Genomic DNA, 20,106 nt, shown 5'->3' with positions numbered 1-20,106 from the left:
TGCACCTCTCCCAAAGTAAATAAGCACACTGAGTTTGCAAGTTTTCCTTCTGAAGCAGAGCAGCAAGGCAGCACACATGTAGGGATCAGCTCTTGCCCTTTAAACTATTGCACTCCTCAAACAGTCAGGAGGAGTATTTGGGAACGCTTGGTACCCTTGGATCCTTCCCATGACCCTTGGCTGTTGAGAAGGTGTGTGTATGCATCTGAAAATGCCACATTAAGTTCTCATTATGCATCTATGTGTGTGTGTATGCATCTGAAAATGCAGCATTAAGTTCTCAGTGTCGATGGACACATGCAGTTATGCACTTTCTTTCTTTGACTGTAACCATAATTTCTACTCAAATATGGGTTGTGATATCAATGATGGGTCAAAACATCAGTCCCATAACCAGTACCAGGTGTTGTGTCCTGTTTGGTCTAACATGGGAAGTGTGGCAGTGCTTATCCTGATGTCACTGTTCTGATGTTACACACCATCACTTTGCAGACAGTCCATTTGTGTCTGTACTTAAAATGAAATTAAGAATTGCAGAACCTTTTCTTTTACCAGCACAAAGCATTTTTTTTCTTCTGTCCCTCTGTGTGCTTGCAAGAGGTGCTTGTGTGCATTTTTTGCTGGGTTGGCATAGGTAGGTAATTGCACAGCTTGTGTCCTCAGGGGTACCCTGGTGTGCCCCAGCCACTGCCAGTTCCTCCCCAAGAGGGGCCAGAGCCTGTCCCTGAGCTCAGGGCCATCCTTCACACTCCAGGAGGTCTCTGGTGGCACATGGCACTCTTAGTGAAAGAGCCAAGAGAAAACTTTGTACAGAATGTTGTTTTGTTAACAAAGGAAAGGGGTGAGGAAGAGGCCAGGAAAGAGGATTTAGGTCAACAAAAAACTTTGGGAATTGATTTCAAATGCACTAGCTGGTTGTAATCAGTAAAGAAATAACAGAAAAGATCAGAAGATACCTGATGTGTTCTTTACCTAAAGTTTAAATGGGTCAGTGTGTATCATTAACAATGGTTCATTCTGGTATTTACTTCTCCCTCTCTTCCTTTATTTTTAAATAGAAACTTCTACTTTGAAGTAAAAGTAATTATTCTGTTGAAAAATAATTTGTGTACCAAAATAAAAGCTTCCTTTTTATCTTTTACATTTCTTCCATGTTTTCTTTTCACAAGCAAGAGGAATAGCTCATGTCTGGTTGCCCCTGTCACCATGGGCAGCATATAAGAAGTTTTCCTTAAGTTGAAATGTATATCTCTGAGGGGGGTTCAAGAGCATTGTTTTAAACTAAACTAAAGTTTAGTTTTAAATGTCTAATATGGCATTTTTATATGCATTACTTGTTGTCAAAGCCCAATTGTTTTGTCTCTAACAGAATTTAATTTTAGGTATAGTAATATATTCTGAAGTTGAGCTAAGCTTAGGAAATGAAGAGTTATTAAGTAGCTATTACAAACACTTTCTTTGAAAATTAGTGTTTTTTTCTGTTTAAAAGCAATTAGTTCTTCAGAGCAAACTTGAAGTGATGTCACCCATAAGTAATAACATGGTGATCATAGTTTTGTATTAACTCTGCTCTGAGAAAAACAAGTAAATACCCAGTTTCTTCTGATGTGTAATAATATCACTGTAATATTGTTGGCTATTAAAAAATAATTAGCTTGAGTTCATTTTAGTTCAGTTGCTAAGATGTTTATTGTTTTAAGATTAAAAGTATAATGAAATATTGAGTGTGTACAGTTGTTTCAGATTTCAGAGGTGAGCCTTTCAAATAATGGAAGTTGTTACAGATACACATTGCAGGCTTTACTTTAGAGCAGGAGAAGTACTCTGAATAATGATACTTTATTTTATGCTATTTTTATTCAGCCCTTAAAAGTCAGAAATAATAAAATAATATAAAGAGGGTTTCATAGTTAGAATGAATTTAATTTTTATATTGAATATTACAATGTTTTAGCTCTACTGTTACAGCTCTAAATTTGATATTGTAGTGTGGGAAAATCTCTAGAGATTCTTCCCTACATTTCTCCTTCTTTAAAGTGGAAGTGCAGTCTATGTTATCTACATGTAAACGAGATTTCTGAAGACTAAAAATTTTGCAGTAGTCAGTAAGTGATTATTATTGTCATAGGATAAGAACTGAACCAAGGAAATCTTTGTAGTCAGCTCCAGAGTATTGCATTAAATGGTCTGTACTGGACTGTTTGTCTGCTGGTCCATGTGTACTGTCAGTTGTCCATCTCATAATCCTTATGTTGTTCTACTTAGTCTTTAACTGTAAACTTTATATAAAGACTCAAAGTAGGTCCACAGAGAGAGTTGGTTTTTATTCTCGTTTTTTTCTTCTGTAACAATACGTACTGTGATGTACCAGGACAGTGAATTGAGTCAAAATCCAGTCCAGAGGCATTAGGAATTAATTTTCCAAATATACATATTCATAGTTTATATGACTGTTTGCTTTAAGGGTAAAAAGTCAGAAACAGCCATCCCAATTCTACTTTTCCAAAAGCCATGCTAAAAGAGCATTGGTGAGCCTAAGCTGAAGCAGTCTGCCTTTGGGCAGTGTTGGTCAGCCTTTGGGAGGAGGGCTGTCTGTGCTGGTTTTGCTCAGAGCCTTAGTGGGCCATTACTGCAATATGCATTTCTTCTCTTCATTTTCTGTGGACGAGTGTCACAGAGGGACAGGATTTTCTGTCACAGGGGGACAGGATGTTTCACCAGCAGCTTTCTGGGATGCCTGCTGACAGCAGAGGAATGGTGAACCTCAGCAGTTTCAGGTCCCAGGCACTGGTGGGGCATTTTGCTTTACTGAGCACAAGCCTTTTTGTGTGGTCACTCCAAGCTTGACTTGCCTGCCTCCTCTTCTCCAGGCTGGCACATGCCCTGGCATATGGCCAACCCCTGCAGCCTTTCCAGCCAGCCCCTCACCCAGAGGCATGAGCACCATCTCCTTCCCACACTCATCCTCATCTTGTAGGCCTCCCTGTTGTATCTGAGGTGGCATCAGGTGACTTAATGTTTTCTGTAGGATTTAAAGTGCCTGATTTCTTTAATTTACAGACTCACTTGACATGATCCCTTGGAGCCTGGGTCCCATTACTGGTAGCATCCCAGCCTTCCCGGCCAAGACTTACTATATAACTTTCCCCTTTCAGACAGTTCTGACCCAGTCTCTGCATTTTGTCTGCCTCTGTAGGTCTTTTTTTCTAGCCAGTGTTGTTATTTTCATAAATTTGGCTGTTTTCCCTTCCTTGAGGTCAGCTCATGTCCACCTCAGTGCTGCCTGCTCCCAGAGGAAGGGCGGCAGTGGGAAGCAGGCAAGGATTTCAAGGGGCTTAATGAGGCAGACTGCTTTCACCCAGGTTAAAGAGCTTGGAGTAGAGCTACCCACGCTTGGAGGTTGAGAGATTTTGGATATACAAACTCAGGCCATGTTCCCTCAGTAACAGTGAACAGTACCAGCTATGTTTGTTTTACTAGGACCAGCAATAAGTTTGAGGAGCAGACCACAGAAAGTGTTAGTTTTAGTAAAACTTGAAATGTTTTCTCTCTGGGGTGAACACTTGTTTTTTAAGCCACTGAAAGGGTTAATTTCAGTCAGACCTAACTGTACCTATCTCTGCCATCTATTTATTTTACTGGAGAAATGTTGACACTGAGTGCAGCCTCAGCTGGGAGGTCAGAGGAGCAAAATTAATTTAAACTTCATCTTGAAGGATAGTAAACAGGAGGAGGTTCATTTGGGAAGATGAATTCTTCTGGTGGAAACTAAGATGAGCAATGACAAGCAAGGAAAGGCATGGAGAAGCTCAGTTGCAGAGTGTGGATGATGCACTGGATGTGAGTTTCAGGCGTGGCACCTTCGTCACCACCACGTACGTGTCCAGTGGGTGCACAGGTACTGAAGCAGTTAACAGAGACCTTCATGCCTCAGAGCAAGCCTGAATAATGAGGAATGGTTGAAAAGAAGCACTGCCCAGTCTTTTGTGACATTTCCACATCAGCTCTATTTACCAGGTGCACAGAGCCCAGCTCGAAGGCTGGTTTGGTCATGGCTGAGTTTTGCCTGAACTCAGTGACAGCTTGAGGTGGTTAAAGGGTATAAATAATAGTTTCATGCATTATTTGTCGTAGTCCTTTTTGCTAATATACTTATGAATATTTCTGAGTAAAGTGCAGGGTAAGAAAATGTATATCAAAACTTTGCATCAAAATCTTAACTTAAAAAATCGTTGACTGCAAATTTTTCTTCAGGCTTTCAATGTTTTCATTGTAAGTTGGGGGGAAGGGTTAGAAGGGGAGCTGCTAGGTGATTTTACGAATTCCTGTTGTCTAGGATTTTACAAATTAATTTCTTTTAAAATCTCCTAAATTGAATTGGGGTAATATAATACTTTTCCTGGTATTTTACCTTCCCTTTACCAACTATTTATGGATCTACCATTTATTCAGAAATTATTTTCACATCTAAAATGGATCAGTACAAGGAATACAAATATATTACCAATATTCTTTTTATGCTTAAGCAAGTAATAATCCAAGCATTGCACTTTTATTAGATTTGTTTCTCTTCAAGGCTTGTGTCGTAGCAATGAGCATTAATTTGTTTCTTTCAATGACTTCTTCCTTTGACAGAGCATTCTAGTAACACTTCTCAAACATAAGTAAAACATCTAAGCTGAGCATCCAGTGTTCTGAATGTGTTCATGATTTAGGGAACAAGGTTCTGTTAGGGTTTTGTTACTTATCAAAAATATCACAGCAGGCCCATGTAGAATTTGAGATACTGAGAATTTGTCCAGATTTTCAAGATATAGATCTTTTTTACATTTAACATACTAGATAGTACAGGGCCTGATTAGTTTGGTTGGTAGAAATCTATAATCACTCATTTTTCCTTCTCTGTTATAGAAATCCTTGGATAAACCTGTCAGTTTTGGGACAGGAGAGTTGAATGCAAAGTAATGTTAATGCTTACGTTTTTGCAAACATATTATTTTAAAAAAAGTCATTTCATATTAGATTTATTTGCACTTACTGTTAAACGTGTTTAAAAATTAATGCTGTTTGCATAGGGATCTCCTTTCTCCCATTTTGAAGCATGTTTCCCCAGTCCTAATTTGAAGTGTTACTACAGGTTGCAGCACGTGGTACTTTTTTTAATGTTGAAGTGTTGTGGAATAACATCATAGTATCACTGATCAAAAAAGTTAGAAGATAGTGTTGACAGCCTTGGAGCTTGAATTCTGCTTGTGTGTTTACAAATGGTTGATTTGCATTTTGTCTCCTCATTTCTTTTTATTTTGGAGCATCCTCTGTAGATTCTACACATTTAACAACGCTCAGTTAACAAGGCCACCTGTGCCTCACAGAATATGCTATGGGAGTTTCTTTAGTCTTTTCAGACTCACAAAGAGAATAGAAATACTATTTTTAGGCCTTGAGGGTTGGAAACCTCCACTTTTAAATCAAACTTCCAAGTGTTATGCAGAGATAATGATACATTAAATGAATCATGAGTATTTTAAAGTAGGTATCTCTCGGTCTCTACTGTTAAATGAATTCCAGTTTGGTTGAAGGAATTTTCATGGAGCCTTTTTTTATTTTAATAATTCCTGGACTTTACCCTCTGCCTTTCTCAGCACTCAGGTTGATGCTTTTATAAAAGCTTCCATATGAGTCATTTTGACAGAGTCTGAGTCAACCTTATTTGGGAGTGCCATCTTTTGGGGTTCTCTTTTCTTCCCTGGAACAAAATTTAACCTTGACCCTGAGCAACTATTTGTTGAAAACTGACAGTAAGACACATTTTAAATTTGTGCTTCCAGAAATGAAGCAGAATGATCTCGTTGTCTTGCATTTGGCCCTCTTCTTCAGCATGACCTCCTGTGTTTCTCCAGTGCGTCCAAGCTGAGCAGTTCTGTGAGCCTGGAAAAGCCTACAGGAGCAGCCTTGAGCAAAAAGGCAGAAATGCCTGTTCTCTTGGTGCTTTAGCATGTGGAAACAAAATTTTAAGTATTTTGCTCTGTTTTAGTTTTCAGCTGTGTATGTGTTTGTCCTTCTGCCTTTATACAGCTGTTTGTCGCCACTGTACTGGTGCATCCTTTATGTGTGGATTAATAATAATAGCCTCATCTCAAACTGAGCATAGTTGAGTCTTGGATGTGTCATCTTTTCAGAGGGATAGCAGAGTGTTTCAAGTAGAGCTTGTTTAGTTCATATTTTTGCAGATTGTATTACTTCTTTTTCTGAGAGTGTTTTGTTGCTTTAGTTAAAGTGAGAATTTTCAGGCAGAAGCAAATATTGTGAAAGTAATTTCTCATGCTGGGAAGGGGTTTTGAAAAACATCTCTTCCTGTAACTTCAAAGAGAATTCACCCCTAGATTAGCAAAATAAGCCCTAAAAAGACTCCAAGTAAAGCTCTGGGTACTTGAGCCACAACCTACACGGCTTTTTGAAGTGCCCAGGCTGCTACATACCCTCGCTAGCTGCAGCCTCTGTGCTCATCAATTGCCCACAGGGTGGGGTAGGACAAAACCTTTCATAGGCAGATATATTTCATGCCCAGCACCTACAGAAGTGCAGTTTCAGGGGCATGAACTTTCTACCATATCACGAGAAAGATAAGAAAAATATTCCATTTTAATTTGAAAAGCAAACTGTGTGGAGCACACCATGTTCTAAACCCAATCCACCTGCTCATCTCATGGCATCAGAGTTGTAAGCACATCTGTGTGCTATGCAAAAGCAAAATGACTCCTTCTAGAGCAAGTGGGTTTTGTAGTTTAAAATGTGTTGGTTTTCATTGACTGTGAAGTGTTAGAAAATCTTTGACCTGCACAGTATTTCTGATTATTAAGGTTTCACCCTCCAAGCATCATGATCAGAGCTGAAAGCTGCTCTAGCTGGGCCACGTTCTGCACTGCCTGCCCAGGAGAGGCTGCATGCCTGCACTGCTGACCCTTGGCGTTTTGGTGCTGCAGTGACAATGATGGGGTTAAAATTGTGGCGAACTTTTCAGATAGAGTATGATTTTTCTTATCTCAGTCTTCTTTAACACTGACAAAACAAAATCATCTTGTCTAAAATTGCTCCTGCTGTAGCAGAATGAGGTGGGAGAGCATAATGAGAACCAAGAAGGGGTTTTGTGTGATTTGACTGAAGAGTTAAATGCTTAGCAATTTATTTTTTAACTTCCTGTCCTCAAAGCTAGCTTATTTTATATACGCTAAATTTAGTCTGTTCTGTTTCCGTCATCAAGGACAGCTTTTTTGGTATGCTTTCTTACAAAATGTTTGACCTTGGGAGATTGCTGCCAGAAAGGAAGACACTTCAAAAGCTGACAGCTGATTGTTGAAGGTTTGTAAACTCTGTTGTGTGGCTCAGTTGTGTGGGCTCAGTAGAAGTCCACAAGGGCTTAAAGACTCACTGTGGCTTAGTACCCTGTGAAGCTGGTGAACTGCAAGGTGTCACAATGAGCTGCTGGCAACAAAATGATTTTTGCTTTTTCTCTGGTTTTAACCTCAGCTGTGTGGAAACTGTGAGCTCTTCATGGCTTCTTTAGGGTAGGAGACAGTGCTGATACACAAAGGAGTTGCAATGAGTAGAATAAGAGTAGATTTAAAAGGGGCTGTTGCAAAATTTCCTCACAAATTAAGTGGAGGTGGAATTCAGGGGGCTGGAAGGAAGATGAAGAACTGTGCAGGAAGGATGGCTGCCCAACAGATAGGATGTTACCAGCCACAACGCCACCGTGTTTTGCTCCAGGTATTGTGGCTGCTTGTGAGGTAGACTGGTTGTTTTTCCTTAACGGTCTGGGAAGAAGGAGTAAGGAATGCTTTTTTATTCAGCCAAAAAAATCTTTGTGAATAGGGAAATCACGTGTTATGTTCCTGGTGGTATTTATTAATGACAAGCTAATGAAACAGAGCACTGCAGAGAATACTGGTGTACAGCTTTAAAAGGGCAGGCACAAAAAGCATGAGCCAAGAGCATTGATTAATAGCAGCTTTATTCAAAAGCCTTTCCTAGCAGGGAGCCATCCTTACCTGCTTTCCAGTTCTGGCTCAGCCTGGATTGGAGTGGATGGTGAGCAGCATAAGGATACAACAGCAATGTTGCAGAGACATGGCGTTGCTGAGATTTGCTTTCAAGTCCCAGCTGGTGGCAGGGCTGAAGCTGTCCCTCTCCATTGTACCAGCAGGCTGAGCAGTGAGATGAAGGAGGCCACGTGGAGATGTAACCCCTCATGTTGTGTTTCCATGGTCTGGGCTGGTGTCCAGGGCAGCCCACTGAATTACAGGGACCTTAGGATGAACCCTTTCTAAGTCACCAAATGTTCTGAAAGCTGCCAAACTCTCAGCAACAGAGTTTAGACTGCTAAAACCAAAATGAAGTTTGCAAAACCAACACAGATGCTTTTGGGAGCCAGACAGGAAAAGCCTGCTTCAGATGCCCAAAGTAGCAATCCTCTGAGCCCACACCACCACCACAAGAAGCCCAGTTCACCAGATGAGAATGGAAGGACAGAGAGACAGAAGAAATCTGTTTCCCTTCCAGTTGAGCTGACAGAATGGCTGAAGGTACACTGAATATCGCAGCCACAATTTTATTATCTTCTCATTTGGAAAATATGTAGTTCCATTAGATAAAACTAACAACAACAGTCAGTGTCTAGGAAAATAAACAGGTATTTCTCAGTTAATTAGTGGGAGATGCTAAGAAGTAGTGTTCTGAGAATTCAGCCATTCCTTTTGGCTTCCTTGCTGCTCTTCTTCCCGTAGTTCCTCATTCTGGAATAGCTGTCATCATTGGGAGAAGTTTACTTATACCATTCATTTTCAGAAAATTATAAATTTAATGTTCCAAGTTTTGGCTCACATACTGATTAAATAGAGTTTTGGCAACTTAGATAAAATCTGAGGTCATGGAGGAGCATATACCACTTGTAGGGAGTGTGAGTTGTTGGGGTAGATCTCTTTGTTTACCACTAGCAAAAGAAAATATAGCACTTGCTTACAATTTTTGTCTTAAATATGAGACATACAAACCTGTTTTGATAAGGATCTTGCTGTTTTTTGTAATGTCAGCTGACATCAGTCACATCCTGAATTTACCAAAGAAAAGGCATCCTTAGTCTTATAGTTTTGTCAGGGAAAGGCAGCTATGGAAGGGCATGCCAGTTGGCATCCTGTTTGGAGAAATTCATGAAGGGATTGTAAAGGTTTCAAGATTTGTTTCACTGCTGAAGACTGAAATAATAATATCAACTGCATTACCATAGTACACAGAGACTGTGTGACCCCTCCAGCAGCTCTGGACAAGAATAGAGTACCTAGGGAATGATACATAGAATGTAAGGAATGTACAAGTAAAAGTAAATGTAGAAGAGTTGTTAAAAGAGAGTGATTTGTATGATAGTCTGAAGTTACAGGTTACTTTTTTTCTGAATTCCCAAAGGAGTAGGTGTAATTGCTGTAGTGAAACAAAGGTCTGTTCTTAGCACAGCTTAGAAAAATCTGTAAGTTGTGACCTGTGCTTTGTATCAAAGACCATTAACTCTATCCATGAAACAAATACTTTGTGTGGTGTCAGCTACAGGAGGGTTTGAGGTTCTTTACTCCTCTTGTGAGGGACCTAGTGCTGCTTGCTGCAAAGCCAGGTAGGACTTCGGGGCAGATGCACCATCCTGTTTGGCAATAGCTTTTGAGATCCCTTATGTTCAGTCCCTTGTGGCAGTGGATCAACCTGACATCTGCCTCTGGCACCCAGGGAAAACCTGGAGTAAAGAAACATAGGATTTCTAGTGTAGTGGATTTATCTGCACTGTGGATAGAGCTGGTGATTCATGCTGCTTCTAGATGTGGCCATGTGCATGAGGGGATCCCTCATCTCTCCTGCACAAGCTGATGCCATTTATCCCTCTCCTCTCAAACATTTAAGATAGGAGATGCTGCCTTTGGCCTTATGAGGGTTCAGGTGCAGGTGTCCCTCTCCACTTTGCCTTTGCTTTGGTGCCTGTCTGTTCAGTTCAGCAGGACCAGTCTGTCTGCCCAAGTGCGTGTAGATGAGACTTGTCAAGATTTGACAAATTAACTTTCTGTGCCATGTTTGTTTATGGTTTGTCTTTATGATGGCATGGTGGGGGGGGCGTCTCATTATGAACATTAGCCAGGATAAGGTGTTTGAGAGGAAGTTACCAGGAATCATCACCTGGCAATTACAGGCAGGTTTGCCTTCTTGAGGAAGAGCTTTACGTAGCCTTGTCACTCATGGCCGGTTATGTGTTTTGAAAAGTAACCTGTTCGTCACTTTGTGTTCTTTTTAGCATAATTTCCCATTGTCTTTATGAAAAGGGATATTTTGCTTTGACTAGCAGGATCCAGGGTTCAGGTGACTCCATTATTTAGATGGTGGTCCCTTTATTTTAAATGGATTGGTGTATAAATAGAGGAACAGATCATTCCAGAGATATTCTTGCTTTCAGATAGGGGGAAATGTCAGATCCAAGAACCAATCAAATCAGCTGAATAGATGAGATCTACTAGAACATCTCATCTTTCAGCATGCCAGGGATAATATCCAGTTAGGTCCTTATTACTGCAGTTTTCAATATAAGTTTGTATTTTTCTTTTTCAATAGAATTTCATTCTCTGTTGAAGCTTGACTCTGACTCAAAACAAGGAGGTCTTTCCTTGGAAATATTTATTGTAGTTGATTATAAAAATCCCAAAGGGAATTCATAGCTTGATTGATTCTTAGTTTATTGACAGTAGATGCAATAAAATATTTCCAGCTTAAATATTTTCGACTTAATATTTTTAGATACTTTGTAAATACTGTAATCTAGAGATCAAGTTAATGCATTTAGAGCTGCTTAGGTCTGTACAGGGAATAATTGTTTTGGGTCAAGTGAGGTTTGAAGGAGCAGTGTTTTGTGTTGAGGTTGGGGTTGGGTGCTACACTGTGTGACTGCCTGTCTGTAGAGAAGCTCTGCTGCAGTGCAGTGCCGTGGAGTTCCTTAGCTAAGGAGCTGAGAGCTGTGCTTTGTCTTAGACCAGATTATCGATGGGCATTTCCAGCCTTGCTCTGCCTGGTGAAAATTACTTGAAAAAACATCATTAAAGACTGGTTATTAATGATGGACTGTCAAAATGGAAAGATATATCAAATGAACTTCTCTAGGGATCTGTCTTTGGTCTAGCATTATTCAAAAATTCTATTAACCTCTTTGATGACAGAAATAAGGGAAAACTATAAAAATAGCAGACGGCACCCCTCTAGAATAAATTTAGTCCAACCAGCTTTAACAGAATTAATCTAAAGCATAAAATTGTTTTGTGAAGTCAGGAAAATTGTTCTCAATTAATATGGAAATAATAGTAATAACAATGAGGAAGGCTATCTAATGGGCTAGTCCAGAATAATGAATTGCTGTAACCATTGCTCGCTCTGACAGGGCAGTCGTACAAATGTGTGGCTCTGTACTGACCTGTAAGTTCATTACCAGTGAGCATTCAGAATGCAGAAGTCAAATATAGAACTGAAGGACTGAGGGTAGCATAAGGCACCTTCTGAAATCTGTTGTGGACACAACTTCAAAGATCACTCTAAAAAGTCAATGGGTACTAAGGCTAGTCCTTTTGAAGCAGACATGACAGAAAGAAGCAACCAGGTCTGACTAGTCTAGAAGAAGGTAGACAGCAGGGAGAAATTACAGTCCTGGAGCATGCAGAAAGTTGTTTGAGAAATGGTGATAACCATTTTTTCTTCATGTCTGAGTGATGATGACAAAAGAGAGTAATGCTGTGGTTTAAAATTAGATGTTGGGAAAAAAATGTTCTGTCAATATAAATAGTTTTTACTGCTGAAGATACTAAAATTTCTGTCATTGGTGACTTTGCATAGTGCAAAGAAGCAGGATGATTTTGTGCGGTTAATCCTGACACTTTCTAAGAAATGGGAATAGAATGTTTTTCTTTTTAATATTCTGTTCAAACAGAACATGTCTGTACTTTCTAGCATGATTTGTACTTTACAATTATGAGCTGATCCAAAAAAGGGACTAAGTTCTGTGGCTTTCATGATCAAGTTGTGTGATGTGCATTAGCAATTGCGTGTGCAAGTCATCTTTATGTACACGTATAACTGTGTCCTTTTGTTCTTCCTCAACAGTCTCCAAACGTCCACAACTACCCAGATATGGATGCTGTACCCTTGTTACTAAACAACATGAAGGCCGACCCCACGGAGGATTCATTATCTACAGACCATTTCCAAACACAGACTGAACCAGTGGACTTGTCAATAAACAAAGCCAGGTCATCCCCTACAGCAGCTTCATCTTCACCAGTTTCCATGACAGCATCAGCCTCCTCCCCTTCCTCTACTTCTACTTCTTCTTCTTCTTCCAGTCGGCCAGCTTCATCCCCCACAGTAATAACATCAGTCTCCTCAGCAGCGTCTGTACCGTCAGTATTAACTCCAGGTCCTCTTGTGGCCTCTGCATCTGGTGTTGGAGGCCAGCAGTTTTTGCACATTATCCATCCAGTACCACCTTCAAGTCCCATGAACTTGCAGTCCAACAAAATGAGTCACGTGCACCGTATCCCCGTGGTGGTACAGTCGGTACCTGTTGTCTATACAGCTGTGAGATCACCTGGGAATATGAACAACACTATAGTAGTACCACTGTTGGAGGATGGGAGAAGCCATGTCAAAGGTAAGGTGCAGCCAGTTTTGTGCATCTGTGGCATCTCTGAAACTGGTCTTGTATGAGAAAAACATAATGACAATTATAAAGTTGTTCGTTTCCATACTTACTGTGTTGTTGCTGAAGAGACGTACAACTTACACAATTGGCAGGAACCTTTAAAAGTCTTATCCCAGATGATCTTTAAAGTAAATAAGTTTTTTAGTTAAGATTGGGTTTAGCAGTGGTGTTAGATGCTCAGACAATTTGTGGCATGTTCTGTCCTGAGAGAAAGAAGTCCTCTCCAGAAGCTGAAGAAGTAGGAGAATGGAAAAAATGTCAGTATATGATATTTATGAGAATATACAAAACATCATAGATGAACATGGAAAACTCACCAGGTGTTTCAGATTTAGCAAGGGGAGGAATGTCAGAGGGATTGTTCCCCAGCAAGTAGGAAGCAATCATCAGGCTCTAGGAATGTGTGAAGGAAAGGCTTGTGGACCAAAGAGCATTAGCAGATGCAGAGAAGTAGGTTTTACTAAGCTTAAGGAGTGGTGCAGTACTTTGAATTAGGTTTCTTCTTCCAGATTAAACAGCAGAAGGGAAGGAAGCCACCCAGAGTGTTTATGTTGGAAATGAGTTTTGCAGACACAGGACCCAAGAGGCACAGGGAGGTGTGAAGGGAGGAAGAGGCACATGTCAGAAGGACAGATACACTCTGGAGGTGTCCAAAGAACACAGAAAAGGGAGCTGGAAAGCAAAAAAGAGTGAGAACCCAACAGTTACTGAGGGAGCAAAAAACTAGTTACGGATAGTGAGATGATGGGTGGAGTAAGGAAAGAAAAAACAGATGTGCCCAGAAACTTTGAAAGCACAGCTTTATAAAGGGGGCATTAGTGACAGAGGTGGGAATATGAGGAAAGGAATGAGATACTCATTTCAAGGCTCATTGCACGTAAGTGAATAAAATACGGTAATTTTCCCCTGAAATGAGGTATTGCTTGAGGCAGAAAGGGAGGGTATTGACAGATAACCTTACTTTGGGGCTTATGAGACTGCAGGACATTTAGTCTTATAACATCTCTTGTGTTCCTAATTGCAGAGTGAGCAGGTCTCAACTTTTTTCTTACCTCTCATGTCTGTTTTTCATGAACTGGCAACTGTGTGTTATTGTACAGGCCTGCAGTGATGGGTCATTCAGATGTTTAGGGGCATCCTGTTGGGTATTAGTCTGTGACTCTCCTACTGTTCCCTCACTACCCAAAGGGGGACTCTGCCCTCTCAGTAGGCTTGGACATGGGAAATGAACTCATTGTTGATCTGAGTCTAGTTTTAAGCCTCAAAATTATGATTTAAGTTTTATTGCACCTCATACAGTGGTGTAATTTTAGCCCTTTGTGCCTTTCTGTCAATAAATTATGAATAAAACCAGGACTTCGTACCGTGTAGTCTAGGAAAAAAGCCCCAAACAAACAGAAAAAGGAAAGTTTTAGTCTGTATTTTGATTTTGGCCCTTCCAGGTTCACCTAACCATGAACTCATTGAAAAATTTTCCTGTTTTCTTTTCGAAGGTGCTGGTTGGCTGTGGTAGTAGTCTCCTCTGTAGGAAGCACCTCCTGATCTTGTAAAACTAGAAATTCACTACCCCAGTTTCATCAACAAAATTCCAGAATTTAATGTGCTGTAGGGATTTCAGCCTGTGAACTCCATGCCTTCAGACCTGCCCTGACAATATGGCCTTTGTGCTCTAATTGGTAGAGGTAATTAGCCATTAGCCCCAGCATCATCTATTAATGCACAGTTAAAGTAAAATAAAGTATTAACAGTTCTTCAGTTTATTAATTTTTTCTCATGATTTGTACTCATTTTGTGGTCCTTAATTCTTTTGATTAAGAAGTTCAGGTTAATTTAAATAAATACAATAGAAGTAAATTGGGCAGCAATCCACTCTAGGTAGTAATCTTTTATCAGCTTTTGCTGGAGTGTTTTTCATTCTTTAGTGCAAAACAATATAAATAATTCAATGCAGTTATATTGCACAAATTAACCAATTAAATTATTTTAATATGTGTGCAGACTAAATTCCCTTCAATAATCAGCTGTTGTGCTGATAACAAAAAATAAGTGTACAAAGATCCTAACAGGACATTGTTGCCAAATTGAATTAGTTCCTAATCCTCTACTAGCTGATGGACAAATGCAGGTTTGGAGTCATCTAGACTCACAGCTTTCAACTTCTACATGAATGCTGCTAATTTTCAGAAACATAAAAATATGCACACTGAAACAGTTGCTCCGCAGAGAGCTTCAGCAGCATAATCCCTGTGTTATTCCTGCATTGGTGCTAATTCAGAGACGATGTTGATGATCCAGGAGTGCCAGTTGGGAAGCACTTAAAGTTATGTTTTGCATGACCCTTAATCTAAGCCCTTTTCACACAATTGAGACTAAGGCACTTTCCTGAAAAGAGATATTTTTAATATGAAAATTACATCAGACCTGAGCTCAGGCATCTCCTGTATTTCTAGGTTTCAGGTGCTGAGGGGAGAAAATACAAGAAACCAGGGCGTAGAGAAAAGCTTTTTCCTTGTTATTCCCAATTTTATTTTTCTCATGCTGAATTGTCCTCTTCCTTCCAGGTTTGACTAGAACCATTTAATTTTTAGGTTTTTTTGCAAAACCTTCTCAGGCTGTTCACCATCCCTCTAATACTGTCTCCAGGTGTTTTGCACAGGTGGCTTTCTGCTTTTCCTGATGCCTCCCAGACCTTCTTTCTCTCTCACTTTCAGACAAAACTCTCCTGGTGGCTGCTTTTTTAGGCAGTTCAAGCAAATAGTTTTTTCTTCATGTTCTGTTTGAGTATTCTCTTCTCTCTGGCACAAGAAGTGGCTACTTTGTCTTCTGTTTCCCTGTCTTCTTCTATTTCTCCATTTTTTCTAGTCCTTCCCATCTTGCTGACTGCTCTTTGAGTGCCACTTTCAGCAGCTCTGCTTCGTCTCCCTCTCCTTTTCTGTTAATATTTCTAACCTATACTGTCATCTCCTCCTCCGCCTCTGCGCATCCTTCTCCACGGTGCCATTCATCATGGCGTTCTTTGTCTCACCATCCTTCAGAAGAGTCTCAGATTTCCTTTTCTGCCTCCCAGTTTGCTGTTTATTTCTGCTGTCTATCCTGCCTCCTCTCTCCCTTTTTTTTTTTTTTTTTGGTTGCAAGGTTTCTTTTTGTTTTGAAGACACGTAGCCCTTGTATATACAAGGTGCTGGCAGCATCCCGTCAGGTCCTGTGCCACGTGCTGCACCCCAAGGCGGGCAACGGGAGACAGGGCTGTCATGCTGCAAAAGCACCCTTATGTCAGAGTGATGTGCTTTTGCAGGATTAAAGACCTAATTTAAATCAAAACCAGGATTGGTGCATTTTTAGGAAGTTATTTACAATGCTTAATTAGAAGGTAATTAGAGAACACTGTTTTCGGTGTCGGTAATACATCACTTACCATTTACAAATCTTAGTAAATTCCTATAAGTTGCTAACACCACAACATTCAGCTATGAACACACATACACAGTTATGTACAGGCCCCCCTGTTGACAAGGCACCTTCCTCCCCCTATGCACCCATTGGGGAGGACACACTCAAGGGTGATCCCCAGAGCAGTGGGGTCTCTTGCAGCCCCCACAGCACCAGCCCGGCTGTGCAAGTTGCCCCCTACAACCTTCTCCTCTCATTGTTTCATACACGTAAACCAGAGAAATGCATTAGGGCTGTTGGGCACACAGGACAAGGGAGCCAGGCACAAGTCCTCATGGATACCACAGGGCCAGACTGTGTCCTGTGCCACCCCCACAACATGGCAGACTTAAAGTTCACTTTTTCAGTGGCCACTGCTCTTGTCACAGCCTTAAAAGGTACTTGGAGGTTTTTTTTCTGTGAGGATTAGGTGGTGGTGACTAGACATTATTTTACATTGAAATATTCCATGAAACAGTATTATAGTCCCAGAAAAGCTTTTTCCTTGCTTTTTTTTGCTCCCTGTTTAGCAATGGTAAGCATTGCTAAAAGTTTAATTAGAGGCTCAGCAGGTAGCAGCACCTATAGATAAGACTGCCTGATGGTTTCCCTTAAAACCCAATCTTCAGTTGCTCCAAGTCTGTCTGTATGTAAACCATTGAGACTTACATTTTCCATACTGCCTCAAGCTATTTCTGTGTTTTCTCTTTTTTTTCTTCTTCCTTTAAGAGAAAATTTTCAAGAAGAAAAATTATTCCACTCTTCCTGAGATTTTTTTTTTTTTGTGAAAAACTAGAACCTCAGTGTTTTTAATTACATGAGCCTCATGCTTGGTTTGGACCATTGTTCTTTACTTTCAGCAGATATCCATGAATACTACTAGCAAATCATGTCCTTCTAGCAGCAGGTTTTGCCAAATACAATATTCTTGAAAATCGTTTTCTGTAGTTCAGAGGAGTTAATGCTTTCATTGAAGAGCCTTTTAGAAGCTCCTTCCTGATAATGATGGATGAAGGGCTGGTGCAACTTTGATATTTCTGGGGTTTTGGAATCAGATTTATGAATTCTCGTTCTTACGGGTTTTTATGTTTTCAGAGGGCACAATCACTTGCAAAATTCACCAGTCAGAACATTATAAATTTAAACTTGCCAACTGAACTTTGTCTGCTTCTCTTGTACATAAACGGCTGTTATGACATGGTCTTGGACCTTTTTTATGTTGAATCTGTATTTTGGCCATGGTGAAAATACACAGGCTTTTTCTTTTCACAGTTTGCACTGTTTGGCATATTCCTCACTGTGGATATATTAATAAGTAGTAAATGCAGTATCTTTTGCTGCAGATTTTTTGTGACTTCAAACAGGTAGTACCATTAGATTACATTATCCACTGCCCTTGCTGTTTTTTTAAAGTACAGCCTGTTATTTCTGCCTACTGTAAAGTTTATTTTGCAAAAATAAATGCAATTTGCAGTTAAAAGATAGAAACTAAGATGTTCCATATGTTTAGAGGTCAGATTATATGGTCTGTTTGTATAAATTAAGCTATGGAAGAGACGTTTAATTAAAACCAGTAGTGTTGCCTTTTTTGTTTCATGTGGAATGATTATCCTTTCTGCATTTTAGTAGACAGTTATTTTGGATTTGAGTTGCATTGAGGCTGGGAGTTTCTCCTTTAGCTACCATCATTTTGTTGTTATGCACAAAAATCTTCTGTGGCTGTCTGTATTCAGCCTGTCCACCTCCCCCCCTGCTGCCCCCCAGAATGTTGGCTCTGTCTCCTCCTGTTTGGTTGGTTCAGCTGGAAGAAACACTCGTGGTTCTGGGAAAGCAGGAGCAGGTTGGCAGTGGCTTGGCAGGAAGAGAGGCAGGCAGAGGAGAGGCTTGTGTTCACGGTGGGACCTGTGCTCCTGAAGATGGTGCACATTATTTAAGAGCTAGAATAAACAGTAGTTTTTGCCAGAGTGGACAGTTAAAACACAGACTATAAGTTACCACACAACACTGTGGTATTTGAAACCAAGGAGGTGGTTTAGGACAAAACGGATTAGCTTAACTATAGGGACTTCCCTAAACAGCCTTCTACTTAAATTTCCAGAAAAATGCTCCTTCTAGTGATTCACTAGTGACATACTTGGGTTCTTTCGCTGTAGAAGCAAATGCTCTTTTAAGATTCATCAATTTGATTTGTTCATGTTGATGTTCATTGTTCGTTTTCAGCTAGGAGGGATCTGAGGAAGGGAATGAGGTACAGGCATACTCCAGCTTGATTTGCGAACCAGCATAAGTGGGATGAGTAAATCTCTTTTGACATATCCTGAGTCCCTGCGCCTTTTGGAACCTGTTAGTTCCTTCTCTTCCATGCCAAGAATGCCTCTGGCCCTTCAGTTCTGTATTCTCACCAGGGCTGAGCTTTGATCTGCTTGCTTTTATCCCATGAATTTGGATCCAGCAGAAACACATGCCTAAAACTTCTCATTTATGTTCTCTCTGCCTTGGGTTTTATTGTGCCTTGGACAAACCTGCCAGAAGCTTCCTGATGTCTAAAATATCTCTGGCCTGTTGCAGTGTGTAAGCTGCAGTCTGCTACCGTTGTGTAGTAGTTTCACAGTATTTTATCTAATACTAAATACATTCTGTCCTTATTATTTTCCTTGTTTACTTTTGATGATAGAGTATTTGTGTATTGGATGCTCAGCGAGACATAAATCTCAGCAGTCTTAGTAGTTTCCTTTTTTGTGTAGATGAGGTCTTCTGGCATTGAAATAGCTTAGAAAGAGAAAAGTCCTTTGTTTAAAAAATGGGTTTGCATTTTTATGTATACAACCCAATGACAGAGATGCTTAAGTATGTGCATATATTACATCCGTGCAATCCCTCTTACCTCTGTATTTCTCCATATAGCTATTATTTTACAGGTTTATGGCAAATTACTTGACTGTTGAAATGATTTTAAATATTGCCTTTGATTGGATCATAGCAATTAATATTCTCTGCTAGATTAGTTACACTGTGCATTTCAGTGCCAGTTCCTATTCTCTGTGAACCATAACCACGCTAGGTGCAGTTAACTGCTAAAGCCATATAGTGCCATAAAATCTTAATAAAATCTGAAAACTGTGGAGTATGGGTAATCTTGCTATAAATTTTAATAAAAATTACCCCTGTAGACTCTATATTCTGACCATTACGTTCATGGCTAGTGCTGCTTTGTACATAAAGTTTTATGAAATAAATTGACCAATTCTGCGGCCCCTACCAGGCACCAAGCTCTTTTGATCAAAAATCTGATTGGTGTACTCGGAGCATTTTTCCAATGCATAAAGCATTTATAATGAACTTTAAATAGGAAGAAAAATGTCATATATGTGCTTTATATAGTATGAACTAGCTTAGGAGAAGGAAATCGTGAATAGCATCATTCACGTGCATTTGGTAGGTCTGTAAAGACACAATTTTGTTTCCTAGAATACATTAAATAAACCTGAGTACAACACAGTCTCTGAGGTCATAATTTTAAGTAGCTCCTGTACATCTGTCTCTGGAAGTGTTGCTTCCAGCATTAGAAATGCATAAAGATGTCTGTTGCAGTCTTTTTTGATGCTCTCCTGCTAAGTCCATGCTGGTGTCCTGTTCTCTAAGAAATTTCGAAGAAGGGAGATGTTCATTTGTTTCAAACATCAAACTGTGGTGTGAGGCTGACTTCCACAGTTGTAAAACCCATTTTCCAGGAGTAACCAAGAAGGATGGAGATGATTTCCTTCTGCTTGGTGTTCGATGCACCGCGATGCATTTGTTATCAGGGACATTTGAGACAGTTTCAGTTTAAGAAAGAGTAGAAGACTTGCTCTTGGTCAGGAGCTTTCTTGCAATATTTCAGATGTTGAACTATGCTGTGTGCCAAA

General features: G+C 40.0%; 1 protein-coding gene across 3 annotated transcripts in view; it reads left to right on the top strand.

Annotated features, from left to right (window-relative positions):
* Window positions 1-20,106, top strand: part of KLF12 (KLF transcription factor 12) — a 240,810-nt gene that overhangs the window by 137,352 nt on the left and 83,352 nt on the right. For all 3 annotated transcript variants that reach the window (XM_054271667.1, XM_054271665.1, XM_054271666.1), the window contains exon 4: window positions 12,175-12,721. In XM_054271667.1, the coding sequence (XP_054127642.1) occupies window positions 12,175-12,721 (547 nt within the window). The remainder of the gene's footprint in view (window positions 1-12,174; window positions 12,722-20,106) is intronic.

This window comes from Melozone crissalis, unplaced genomic scaffold (assembly GCF_028551555.1).
Source record: "Melozone crissalis strain CALT ecotype California unplaced genomic scaffold, PUWL_Pcris_2 ptg000013l_1, whole genome shotgun sequence".
Taxonomy (NCBI): domain Eukaryota; kingdom Metazoa; phylum Chordata; class Aves; order Passeriformes; family Passerellidae; genus Melozone; species Melozone crissalis.
Note: the sequence above shows the minus strand (reverse complement) of the source record. Positions and strands in the feature narration are given on the sequence as shown.